This window comes from Nematolebias whitei, chromosome 16 (assembly GCF_014905685.2).
Source record: "Nematolebias whitei isolate Nwh7 chromosome 16, NemWhi1, whole genome shotgun sequence".
In the NCBI taxonomy this organism is placed as follows: Eukaryota; Metazoa; Chordata; class Actinopteri; order Cyprinodontiformes; family Rivulidae; genus Nematolebias; species Nematolebias whitei.
The window spans coordinates 37,853,274-37,866,802 of NC_056513.1; the positions used below are offsets into that span (position 1 = coordinate 37,853,274).

General features: G+C 45.9%; 1 protein-coding gene across 1 annotated transcript in view; it reads left to right on the plus strand.

Moving 5' to 3' along the window:
• The window catches only part of ube2o (ubiquitin-conjugating enzyme E2O), a 68,905-nt gene that overhangs the window by 32,952 nt on the left and 22,424 nt on the right, over positions 1–13,529 (plus strand). The window contains exons 3-10 of the mRNA XM_037689989.1: positions 187–297; positions 1,347–1,444; positions 1,528–1,591; positions 3,197–3,340; positions 3,460–3,569; positions 3,828–3,978; positions 5,326–5,383; positions 13,284–13,434. Coding sequence (XP_037545917.1) covers positions 187–297; positions 1,347–1,444; positions 1,528–1,591; positions 3,197–3,340; positions 3,460–3,569; positions 3,828–3,978; positions 5,326–5,383; positions 13,284–13,434 — 887 coding nt within the window. The remainder of the gene's footprint in view (positions 1–186; positions 298–1,346; positions 1,445–1,527; positions 1,592–3,196; positions 3,341–3,459; positions 3,570–3,827; positions 3,979–5,325; positions 5,384–13,283; positions 13,435–13,529) is intronic.

A 13,529-nucleotide genomic window follows, 5' to 3' on the forward strand; every position in this document is an offset into this window, starting at 1 on the left:
CATCCATCCATCCATCCATCCATCCATCCATCCATCCATCCATTCACTATTCAAATCCCTTGGTGACGGGGGACATCAGTGTTTTTTATTGTTTACAGGAAACGGCGTTCTGTTGGACGTTTGTTTTCTGGATCATGAAGGTGATCATGTAACATGAACAGTGTGTGTGTCTGTGTTGTGTTTCAGGACAACCAGTGTGGTATTGTGACCAACATCGACATTGAATGTGCAGTGAAGTTGGTGGGAACGAACTGTGTTCTGTATCCAGTCAACAGCCAAGACCTGCAGCCCATCTGGGTGAGACCTGGTGTCTGATGGGCCTAATGTTCTCATTTTATTTTACAAGTATCTGAGAGCAGGGCGTGCATTTGAACACAAAAATCTCTGAATTCATCAGTAGTGGATTATTTTCTTCAGATATCACCACCACCCAAGCATCTCGCCCCCCTCCCCTCTCAGCCTTCACTCCAAACACGATGCCAACATTCAGCAAGTTATGCTTCAGCAATGCTTTTTAATGAAATCTTTTACGCATGCTGGACTATTTATTAAAGTCTAATTTTCAGCGCACCAACAACACTACTGTTTAAAAGTAGCAAATTATTTTTTGCTGTAAAAATAAGTGTTCACAGATTTGAGATGAAAGCTTCTGGTGAAATAAAGTTTACTCACCCCAACTCCTGCAGCTGGAACTGTCAAATGAAACAGATGTTGGGTACAAAGACATTCTGATGCTAATTCTGCTAACTGGGGGACTTTTTAAAAATCCTGTTCACCCATTCAGTGGACTGAGGTGGAGGGGGACGCCTGTAGTCCAACAGTGAAGCTGAGCTTACCATAGTTACTACTTTATAATCCTTTCAAAATAAACTACAATGGCAGAAACCGATACTTTCAAAGGACGGGAGTGAGCGGGTGTTGTAAAGAAACCACCTGACTAAAAGTTCATAAAGTGAAAATAATGTGCTGAAGATGATGTCATTAGCTCCATAGAATCATTACAGGAGCTTTTAAAAAAATATGATGTTTTCTCCTACCGTCCATCTTTTGTATCTTGTTTGTTCTGGGAATATGAAGATTAATTAATTCCTACTGGTTCATGGAGGTGCATGTACTCATGCAGCTTTGTGGTCAAAACCCAGACGTATATATATATTTTTGTACATATAAAACTAAAGTGTGGAGTTTAGAAATGTGCAGGAAGCCTGCAGTTGTGTTTAATTTTCTGGACAAGACTTGAATGAGTAAACGAAGAAGCGCATGAATCATAAACTTTGACAGTGTTGGACTATTAAAGTCGTTGTGTGTAAAATAAGATGTAAAACCGAAGGAATTTGTCTTTTCAGTCTTTTATGTACGGGGACTACATCGCCTATGATTTCTGGTTGGGCAAAGTGTACGACCTGACCAATCACATCATCCTGAAGCTGTCCAATGGAGCCAGGTAACAGTGCGTGACATCACAGACCTGCTCAGTCACAATGTGTCGGGTCCCATTCACCAGTCCTCCTGTCTGCCCCTCTCCAGGTGCTCCATGAGTGTGGAAGACGGTGCCAAACTTTACGATGTCTGTCCGCATGTCAGTGATTCGGTACGTAGCCGGAAGTTCTGTTCTGCTGCTCTACCTCCAATAATTGTATTTATTCACAACAACATAATGAACTGGAAGAATCAATCTAGATGAACAGAGTTCATGCTTTGTATGAATATAATAGTTTTGAGTTTTATAATTTCATTTATTAATTTTTTGGGGGCAAAAATCTTGTCCAGTAGTTTAGTTTATTTGTCATATTCAGGTCAACAATGCAATGAAATGTTCATGAAGAGGAGAACCGTCTCGACTCGCCAAAAAACAAAAACAAAGAAGAAATACCAAAGCATGCAACAAAAATGCAAAACAAAGCACCAAAAAGTGAGAAAGAAATACATCTACAAGACCCAAAAGAAACATAGTAAACAACATTTATGTATTTACCCTTTATTTATACAGGTAGTCTCATCGAGTCACGAGAACTCCTTTTCAAGTAAGACCTGTTTGGGAGCAGATGGTGGGGGTTAAGGGGCTTGCTCAAGATCCCAGAGTGGGGCAAATGAGGGTGGAGGCAGATGTGGGTGTCTCACCTTTTCCACCCACATTTTGATGTTGTCAGTCCAAGGAGTTGAACCTGCAACTTTTCAATCACAGGCCCTTCTTCTCTAACCTCTGTGCCACCACTCCCCACATGGTAGAATACAACGGTGCAAGTAGGATGACTCGGTACAAAGTACCTCACAGAAGAGCGGTTTTAGACAGAACAATATGCAGCAATAAAAATCCAACAAAGTTCAGTCTGGTCCTCTGGACTTTTTTTGTTTGTTAACATTTCGTCTTCATCCACAAGACTTCATCAGTCCGAGGAGCCACAACGAACTCAGTCTCGCTTTTAAGACCGAGTTTGTTGCAGCTCCTCGGACTGATGAAGTATTTTGGATGAAAAACTAAACGTTTCAACATAAACCGTCCAGAGGACCTGACTTTGTTGGATTTTTTTTAACCTGGATTATTGAGCATGAACTTGGAAGCAATAAAAAGCAACTAAAATAAAAGTAGTGTTATAAAAACACTGGTATTGTTAGCAATGTGGTTCTGTTAGCAGCATGATGATACAAATGGCCGCGGCAATGGACAATGATGGGGGCTGATGATTCGGTGGAGGCAGTGGAAGAGGAGTTTGTAGGAAGTTTGCGAGTTTAAAGGATTAAATTAGCAGTTTTTTGAGACGTTATTCAAAGTATCACCGCTGCTTTTATTTTTTAATTCCTTCTTTGTTGTATAATTTATACCAACCCTGTAAGACCGAGCTGGAGGAGCTCAGACCATCTGATCCTGTAAAATAAAGACATTGGTTCATATTTCTGCACAAAGATTAGCCAAAGTTTTCATTTACAGAAAGTGTCCATTTAACTTCATGTTGTGTTGTAAACATATTTAACTTTGTAACAAGTTGATCATTACATATTTGATCATGCAACATAAAATGTTCTTAAGTGTCGTAGTCTTTGAGTCCAGGTTTTGTCAGGAATCTGGTGTAAAACAATTTCCAAATCTTTCATGTGAGTTCACTCGCTGCAGAAAGAGCAGCTGATAAACAAACAAACAAACATTAGGTGATGTAATCATCATTTGGCTGAATGTTTTCTATGCTTTGTTTTTCAGGGTTTGTTCTTTGATGAGGCCTATGGCTTTTACCCAGGCCAGGTTCTGATTGGTCCGGCCAAAGTTTTTTCAAATGTACAGTGGCTGTCAGGGGTCAAACCTGTGCTGAGCAGGAAGTGCAAGTTCAGAGTGGTGGTAGAAGAGGTAAGACTGATCATTTCTCCTTTATTCTACTTTATTTTTACATTTCAGTGAGCTTCATTTACATAATTTATGATATCTTAAAGTGTTTAAATGCTCATTTGGAGACGTGCGTCCCTCAGGTGAAGGTGGTGGAGCTAAAAGTGACGTGGATCACAAAGAGCTACTCCCCCAAAGGCTCAGACAGTGTTTATCCTCCTCCCTCCACCATCACACAGGAAAATCTTCACAGGTCAGTGTGGGTGTTTCCATCAGGCAGCATCTGGGTGTACCTCGGTCCAGTAAGGCTTCCTGTCTTTATCTTATGCACTGACTGTAATTATAGCTTGTGCTGGTGGATTTAATTGTAATATTGAGGTATTTAAGATTCTCTGTAAAGGTTTTCCAAGTAATCTTAGTTTATTAACTGTTAGATTATAGTTTCACACAAAGTCGTACATAAAACCGGCTGTTTGGTGTTTGAGTAAATGGACCTCCTGGTTGATTTTAGAGTGAGACGTCTGGGCTACTACGACCACACCCAGAGGCAACTGGGAGAAAGGGCCCTCTACGTGTTCCCGGCCAAAAGCGACGCCACCCGCATCATCTGCGATGGACCCGAGGGGGCTCCTGTTCTGCCAGAGGACCCCGTTGCCAGAAAGGTGTGGATACATTCATTTAATTTGTATTTTATTCCATTGTGAAGTAGAAGCACATGAACCCTTTAATATTCCCTGTTGTGCACAAAGTTTGAGGTTTGACAATGAGTCTTGGATAAAAAGACGACTGCTGAAAGTGTTTTTTTATACGCCTGTTGAAAAGTGCACGTATTACAGTACAGCCTGTCAGTGAGTAAACTTTCGCTTGTCCACCAATAACTTCTGATCCGCTCAAGATAATTTAACAAAACTCAATTCATATTTGTACTAGAGCCTGACAGATATGGGAATTGTGTATATTGCCAATACTGATATAGGAAGAGGAAGACTAATGCTGATAACTGATAGAATGGCTGAAACTTTTTGAGCTTTGTCCACCCCCAAGAATCTCAGTAAACATCTACTTTTAGTCCTGTTTTGAACAGTCTTCCTAACGTGCATTCACATTTTCTATCCTCCAATATTCACCATAAAGTTAAGTGTTACAAAAATATAAATTAAACAAAGAAGCATTCTTCCATGTTCATAGTTTTAACAGTCAGTCACATATGATAAAGTTCTAATTAGTATTGACCATAGCAGAGTTTTTTTCTTTTTTTTGCAGAGAAGTTGAAACAACTCATTTAATTGAAGATGACAAAGATAAAGTTACTAACACTGATTTATTTTACCTCTACGTTAAATTTATTGTTCTGGATAAAGTTTTTACAAGGCAATAGCCAATGCTAGGTTATCTAAATGTTAGCTCGCTAACTTGAGAGGCACATAATGACAGGCAGGTTGGAGGATTGAAGGGAATTTATTATTGTAGATTTATTTTACAGATCAGTTAAAATAAACTTAATTGTTTAGCAAAATACACTACACAGTATTGCTCGCTGCTTCAGCTGTGCTGAAATTGAAACTTAAAGTGAACAGTCATGACTTGAAAGTAGTCCACATGCGGCCTCTGCTGGTTACATTGTACAATTGCACCTTTTGAAAGTAAGTACGGCTTGTTCTCAGTGTTTATATCTGTGCCTAATGGGACATTTATCACCGATATGTCCCCAAATGCCTATATCGACCTAAAATATCGGCCCTACCGATATATCCGTCAGGCTCTAATTTGTACCGCCACTTGACAGCGTGTCACATAATCTTTCCATCACCCCAGTTTTAAGGTCAAGGTCAAAGGCTATACACGATCTTTGCTGGTCCTGGCCATTGCTATAGATTGCTATATAGTAGTATGTTGATGGGTCCATAACATGTCATATGATGTACTGTTTAAATATTTAAAGACCTTTCAAATTATAGGTAAAGATTTGATCAAGTTAAAACTCTTAAAGTCTGCATGTTTTTCTGCAGCTGAAGAGGATGTTCAAGAAGGAGACTGGGAAGAAGATGGAAAATGTTGACTTACAAGGTGCCAAACAGACACGGAAATAACCGCTTGTCTTATCCTGATGCATGTTCAATAATCCAGGTAGAAAAATCTAAAAAAGTTAAGTCTGGTCCTCTGGACATTCCAAAAAATTCTTTGAATGTCCAGAGGACCAGACTTAACTTTTTTAGAACAGCTTGACTTATCCTTATTATTGTTGTCTTGCTGCCTGATACTACAACTGTCTTAATTCTTTTTTTTTCTCAATCTGCATTCAGTACTCTATAATGACAAAGTGAAAACTGAACTTTATACAGTTTCATTTTGATAAATATTTTAAAATAGCTTCTCGTTAATTTGAGTTTCCAGAGCCTTTACTTGGTCCTGAGGTGAAGCACCTTCAGCTTCAGGGCTTTAGGTTTGCTGCAAAAATATTTTCAAGCTCAGTCCAGATGGATGAGGACTGTTAGTGGAGCTATTTTCAGGACTCTCTAGAGATGCTCAATAAAATTCAAGTCATAGTTTTGGCAGGTCCACTCGAGGACATTCACAGAACTGCCTCAAAGCCTTTCCTCTGGGTCTTTTGTGTGATTTGGGTCATTGTCATGTTAGGAGCTCAACCTTTGATCCCGTCTGAGATTCTGAGCCCTGTGGAACAGGTTTTCATTAAAAATACCCCCCCACAGTATTGTTCTGCTCCCCAACATGCTTCACTGTTGGGATGGTATTATGCAAGTGGGCTGGTTTCCTCCAGATATAATGTTCAGAACCAAGACCAGACATTGTAGTCTTCATCAGAACAGAACATCTTGTGTTGAGAGTCCTTCAAGTGGCCTTTAGGTGTTTTACTGAAGTTTCCACGTCTCCACACAGGAATGAGTGACCATCAGGTTATTGGTCACCTCTCTCTAAGGGTCCTCTCTTTCAGTTTGCTTAGTGTAGCCAGATTTTTGGAAAAGTCGTGGTTTTGCCAGTCCTGTTTCATTTGATAATTATTAAGGCCACTGAGCTCTGAAGAATCTTTTCCAGCCATGTGCTTTAACAACCCTGACTCAGTTCTTTTGGTTTTTGGTTACCTACCATTATACAAACAGGACGCCCTGCCTTGTCAACAGATGGACATAATTTATATGCTTGAAAACATTGCTTCTCACACATTGGCAAGCTTGAAAACACCCCTTTAGACACATTTGCAAGATTGAAACCATCATTTCTGACATAGTGACAAGCCTTGTCAACAGAACTGAGTGCCATGCCTACCCCCCTCCGGCTCCGTCGAGACAACTACCGGCACTGACGTAGCACAATACAGATGTGCTAGCAAAAAAGCAACGACTATGGAGGTAGCTCTCTGTCGTCGCCCTCATGCTGAGCCATCTCCATCCCTCCACTTGAAAACTGAAGGTACAAACAGCGCCCGTCTCTCCCCCCTCCCTGGTTGACAAAAATCACAGAAGATATGAGCTCCCAGCCAAGGCAAGCACTCTAGGAGAAACACTGGTCTTTGGTCTGTGGGATGAAATAGAAAGTTACGTTTGTAACTACGATTCTATGAATCCCGGATGACCGCCAGAGTGCGGTTCTGAAAGCACTGAATGTTCCCTTCGCGCATGCGCTGTTTGAGTAATAATACTAACAGAGTCACAGGTGTGACAAGGATGACCAATCAGAGGCTATATAGCCTGACATCATCCGCAGCTCTGCTCCTACAGAATCTTCTCACGGAATGCAAGGATTCTGAGTGACAGAGAAGCTCTGGCGGTCATCCGGGATTCATAGAACCGTAGTTACATACGTAACTTTCGTTCTATTTCATCCCTCCTGACCGCCAGAGGGCGGTGCTGAAAGCACTGAATGACTAATACCAACAATGTCACAAGGAATCCTGAGCACACACCACACTGAGGAGGCCCAGAGGACCCTTGCAGAAACCCTGGCCCAGGGGATGAGGGGTGGCCACATTCACTCTGTAGAATCTGGTGACATGCTTGGGGAAGCCCATGATGCGGCAGCACATATTGCTTCCATCAGAACCCCTCTCAGGACAGCCCAGGAAGTGAAAATGCTCCTGGTAGAATGTGCCTTCACGCCGACCGGCAGGGGGCTGTGCCCTGTGGCGTAGATGTGGCAGATGACATCCATGATGCAGTGGAAGAGGGGCTGTTTAGAAAGAGGATAGCCTAACTTAGGGCCTCTGTAACACACAGTCAGCTGGTCTGAACGTCATATAACAGCAGGAACTGCAACGTATGCCTCCAGTGCTCTCACTAGGCACAATAATCCAGACCCCTCGCCAGGTGTAGGCTGAAAACGTGCCAGCCTCAACGGTTGGTTACAGTTAGAGTGAGATAACACCCTTTGTACAAATACAGTGTTTGGCCACAAAGTAACGTCAGAGCCCTCAGGGCCCCACCTGAGACATGAGGAGCTGAGAGAGAGCATGTAGCTCGCAGACCCTCTTGCTGAGGCCATAGCCAACAAAAAGGTTGTCTACACGAAAACCACTTGAGGTCCTCGTGCGCCAGAGATTTGAACGGAGGGCAGCAGAGAGCTTCGAGAACCAAGGGCAGATCCCTACCTGGTGCTCGTGGAGCTGTCGGCGGGTGCAACCTATGGGCACCACGCAGAAAAGAGAGACTAGATCATGGCTCCCCACCATACGACCATTGATGCCAGCGTGATTAGATGATATTACCGCTACATAAACTGTAAGCGTCGAAGGAGAGCATCCCTTACCAAGGAGAGACTGGAGAAACTCCAGAATGGTGGGTACTGTACAGGAGACTGGATCCTCATTGTGATCAGAACACCATTGGGAAAACAGACGCCACCTGTTTTCATACTGCTGACGAGTAGAGGGTGCCCCGGCGCCCAGGATGGTGCATCTGACGGGGCTCGAAACTCCAATCAGCTGCTGTTCTAGCCTTGCAGTGGCCACACCCACAGCCAAAGATGTTGAGGATTGGGGTGCCATATCAGTCCCCCCAACTGAGACAGCAAGTCTCTCTTGGTCGGAAGACACCATGGGACACCTTGACATAGACTCCATAGCAGTGGGAACCATGGTCATGCCGACCAATACGGAACCACCAGCAGCATCTTGTGGCCCTCCTTGAGGACTCCCTGAAGGGTTGACCAATTTAGAGAAAGAAGTGGAAAGGCATATAGGAGGACCCTTGGCCAAGGATGGGCCAATGCGTCCTGGCCCAGCGTACCTGGCGCCCCAGTAGGGGAATATCATAGGGGACACTGAGTCGACTCTTCTGTTGCAAACAGGTCTACCTCTGCCTGACCAAAACGTTCCCAGATCATCAGCACTATGTTGCTGTGGAGGGACCACTCTCCCAGAGCAGACCCCTGATGGGGGGAGAGTCTGCAGCCTGACTGTGTCGCCCTGGTAAGTATGCCGCCAGCAGGGTGGACAGGTGAGGAGAGGCCCATTCAAAGGGCTCTTTGGACACTCTCAGAAGTTGTGCTGACCTGGTGCCCCCCTGGTGGTTGATGTGGTAGACAACAGAGGTGTTGTCTGACCGAATGAGAACATGTCCCTCTTCCAGGTGGGGCAGGAAGTACCCGAGTGCCAAATGCAGTGCACGCAGCTTCAGCACCTTTATATGGTTGGAGCGGTCCTTTGACCCAAGCGGCCCTGAACTGCTCTGCGTTGTCACACAGCGCCCCATCCTATGGAGCTGGCATCCGTCATGACCGCTTCCCTGCGACACACTACCACTTCCATGGGGACACCCCTGGACAAATAATCTTTGTCCCTCTATATAGTCAGGACACGAGACATGACCATGTCACTGTGCGCTTGTGATACCTGAGCAGCCTGGCATCCAGGCAAAGCTGTTGAGCCACCTTTGCAAGGGGTGAAGTGACAGCGAGCCTAAGGGCACCACCCAAGTGACTGACGTCAGTTGTCTAGTAGCTGCTGGAAGGTGACATAGGGGAGCTGCCTGCCAAGCCTGAACCGACTGACCAAATGGAGTATGCTGCCCACCCTTTGAGCGGATGGGCAAGCTCTCATGGAGGGTGAATCTAGAGCCACCCAAGAAAGGTGAGCGTCTGGGAAGGGATCAGGCAGCTCTTCTCCAGGTTGACATTAAGGCCCAACTGGGACACATGAGCAAGCAGGTGATTAGTGTCGCGAAAGGCACAGGCCCGAGACAGGGCGCAGAGAAGCCAATCATTTAGTATAGCATAACCTTCACTCCGTAGGCCTGCAGAGGAGAGGGCTGCCTTCATGCACCGATTGAACACCCTCGGGGAAAGAGAGAGCCCAAATGGGAGTACCCAGAACTGCCAGTGATGACCCCGATAGGCAAACCTGAGAAAGCAGCGATGTCCTGCCGCAATAGGTACATGAGAATAAGCATCTTTCAGGTCTATAGATGTGAACCATTCTCCCATCGTGACAGCTTGAAGGACCTCTGCTGTCATGAGCCTGTGGGAGGGCAGCACCCTTAAGTACTGGTTGAGTCCCCTCAGAACTAAAAGAAGACATACCCGCCATCCTCTTTGCACGGGGAAGTTAGTCGTGTAATAGCCTCTGGGTTGTTACAGAGGGTCCACTGCCTCGATTGCACCCTTGGCCAGGAGAGCAAAAAAAACCTCCTGGTCTAGTGCTTGAGCTTTCACCTGGTCTGCAATTATAGTCACCTTGACCCGGCGTGAGTTGTGAGGCTGCCGTCGGGACTGTAGTTGGTAACCTTGGGTCAGAGTGGCAACCACCCATGGGTCCACGGCATGAGCCGTCCACTAACTGAGCTGTTGGTGGGAGGAGAATCTGACGGTCGGCCCGGTGGCATCAACGTCTCTCTCTATGGCTCCTGGGGGGCGTGGGGTGGGGCGGGGCGGCCAGAGTCCCCAGTCCAACCTGCCCAGCTGGTTGGTGGACCGACTCACGAAAGCTCCTGTCGGGTCTCTGCTGAACCGCATGAGGGTAACCACTCGGCCGATCGTGACCCCGAGGTGGCGGCTGAATGCTGGGATCAGCTGACGGGCGCCTTGGTTGTGGAGGGGGCATTGCCCTGCTAAGGCCTGAAAACTGCTGCCTTGTCTGTTGTGCATGGACAGGCACCAAACGGCACTGTGCAGAACTTCCTCTGGTGACATGATGAGTGACGCAACAACAGGTTCGAACACTGGCATACATTCCAAGCCCGCTGCAGCTGGCTTATGCATAGCCACCAACACTCCGCCATCCACGGAGAGGTGCACAAAGACCTTTGGGTCCCGCCAACAACCATGCAACTCCCTCAGGTACTCCTCCGATGGAGGGACAGAAAAGGAAGGAGGGGCCCGTCTCGGACTCCTCTGGTTGCTGGACAACCAGCTGTAGTTGTCTCAGGGCCATACACATGACGTCCTACATTGAGGCGTCATCTGACCCACTAGCTGCGGTCCGAGACGAAGAAAATGAACCAGTCTCTGAGACTTGAGATGACTGTTCCTCCTCGCCTAAAACGGTGAGAGGCAGAGGCAGCCAAGGATAGCACTTCTTCCCCCACAGCCAACTCGGGTGTGGGTGGGGAGGAGAGTCTGGTCGCTGCCACTGGCTCAGCCCCCAGTTGGCGTGCCTGAAAAAGGGACTTCATCTCCGCCAATTCTGTGGACAGCTGCTCCACCCTCGTGGAGAGACCCTGATCAGACTTGGCTCGCTTCTTTCTAGGAGGGGCCACAGAGACTGCGGCCTCAGTCTGGCGCTTCGGGCGCCTAGGTGGAGCCTCTTGCGCAGAAGACGGGAGGTCACTGCCGAGCTCGGGGCGAAACTGGGCCAGCCGAGTCACCCTCGCAGGACGAGGCATGAAGCCGCAGTTCATGCAGGGGTTCTCTGACAGGGCCTCCACTCAATTAAAAAAACGCAACTCAGCAAAGGAGCTGGCACCGCCAGTTATGTCCAAGATACAGGACGCAAACAAGGATGAAAGGATAGGCTAAGAATTGAGAGGGGGCACCATCACTTGCCTTCACCAATTAAAACGAGGCCAGAACTCAGAAAGGCTAGCACAGCTAGCCCTGTCCAACCGCTTATGAGATGTGATTGGGAGAGGGGGCGCGAACACTTTCCTTCACCAATAGAAAACAGGGCCAAAACTCAGAGCGGCTAGTGATGCCAGCTCAGTCCAACCGTGTACGAGGTTGGTGAGAATGATTGGAAAAGGGTGCGCAACGCTAGCCCTTATCAATAGAAAACAAGGCCAGAACGTAGGGAGGCTATCACCACTAGCCTAGCTCGGTCCAACAGTTTATGAGGTTGGTGAAAACGATTAGGAGAAGGTGCGCAACGCTAGCCTTCACAAATTAGAAAATGAGACCAGAACACAGCTGGTTACTTAATTAATTTCAGAGCATAATCCAAATCGACCTCGCGGTTGGAGACCTCCAACAGAGCGGACGGCGCCGCTAACCAAGGCAAAATAGAAGTAAAAGACTACTCACCGGTTTTGAGTCTCACACACACAGTAGTCGCCTCCAACAGAGCGGACAAAGCCGCTAACCAAGGCAAAATAGAAGTAAAAGACTACTCGCCAGTGTTCAATTCAATTCAGTTTATTTATATAGTGCCAAATCACAACAAAGTTGTCTCAGGGCACTTTACAGAAACATTCACATACATAAAAGCCAATTAGTAAAGTTCTCTATCTAAGGAATCCAGCAGACAAGTTGAATCTTGGCTTCGTTGAATCTGTGTTGAATCTCACACACACACACAGTAGTCAGACGCTGTAAGTTGGGAGAGGGGCGAAAGCCGCCGTAGTCCCCAACAAACAGTAGAAATACCTTGAACGAAGGCTAAACCGTTGCGGCCCCTAGGAGGGCAAACACGCTGCTCCGGCCAACGGGCAGTTGGGCCAATGGGCAGTCGGGCCTCCGACGACGGTGAAAAGGTCCAAGGGCTGAAGCCCTGGATTGAACCGCGTGCGAGAAAAAAAAAGGAGCAGAGCTACGGATGACATCAGGCTATGTAGCCTCTGATTGGTCATCCGTGTCACACCTGTGACTCCGTTGGTATTATTACTCGAACAGCGCATGCGCGAAGGGAACATTCAGTGCTTTCAGCACCACCCTCTGGCGGTCAGGAGGGATGAAATAGAACCACACATGCACAGAGAAAACATGCAAACTACATCCTGGAAGGTCCCAGCTGGGATTCGATCCAGCAATCTTCTCGCTGAGAGACAGCAGTTCCCAACTGGGCCACCGTGCTACCCCTTTCCAAATCACGTCCAATCGACTTGATTTACGTCAGATAGAGTACAGTCAAAGTGTAGAAATGAGTCAGCAGAGATCAGGGAAAATGGGAGGCACTTGAGCTAAAGTGTGCAAAATATTCTTATGGAAATGCGATATTTTATTAAACAAATCTATAGAATGTAATACTTTGTTTTCATGTTACTTCTCATTATGGAGTACTGATTGTAAATTGTTGAGAAAAAGTATTAATAATAAAATAATAGTAATAGTTAATAATAAAAGTATTAATTTTTATAACAACAAATGCTGCTCTGAATTATTTTATAAGGTTTTCATTGATGCATGTTAAATATTTATCACTCCTCCACGAGTTGAGCTGTAATTTTCTGCATCCAAAGCAGTTTCTGTGAAACATCCGTCCGTCTTTTCCACCAGTAAAGCTGAGCGCCGTGAGAGCGGACTAACTGGACATGATGCTGGAGTGCAGCATGCTGGAATATTCTTGTCCAGGAAGTTGAAGGGTTATTGTGCATCAGTGAAAATAACATAAAGTTGTTTGAGCTCAGCTGCTGCCTTTATTAAAACATCTTAAATATAAACTTCACTACAGAAGTTGTCATCCTCTCTAGCCAGGTAGAAATATTTCACATCTCCTGCTGAGCTGAGGACTGAGTTTTTGTTTTTTAAGTGCAGTTTGCCGTCCTGTTTGTTAAAATCCTAGCACACCTTTTTATTTTCCCACCAGGAGAGCACAAATCTGAGCAAATTGAACCATCTCACCCCAACAACAACGGCCCCGTGAACCCGACAGACTCCAAGAACACCGGCGATACCACGGCAGAACACGGGGAGCAGGATGCTGATGACGAGGCTGCAGAGGATACAGATGACACCAGGTCTGAGAACGACTTCTTTATTGGTTCTTTGTACCCAGGTTTCAGTGCATGACAGTGGGAGGCACATGAGCCTGATCTTGAGATCCTCTGTGAAT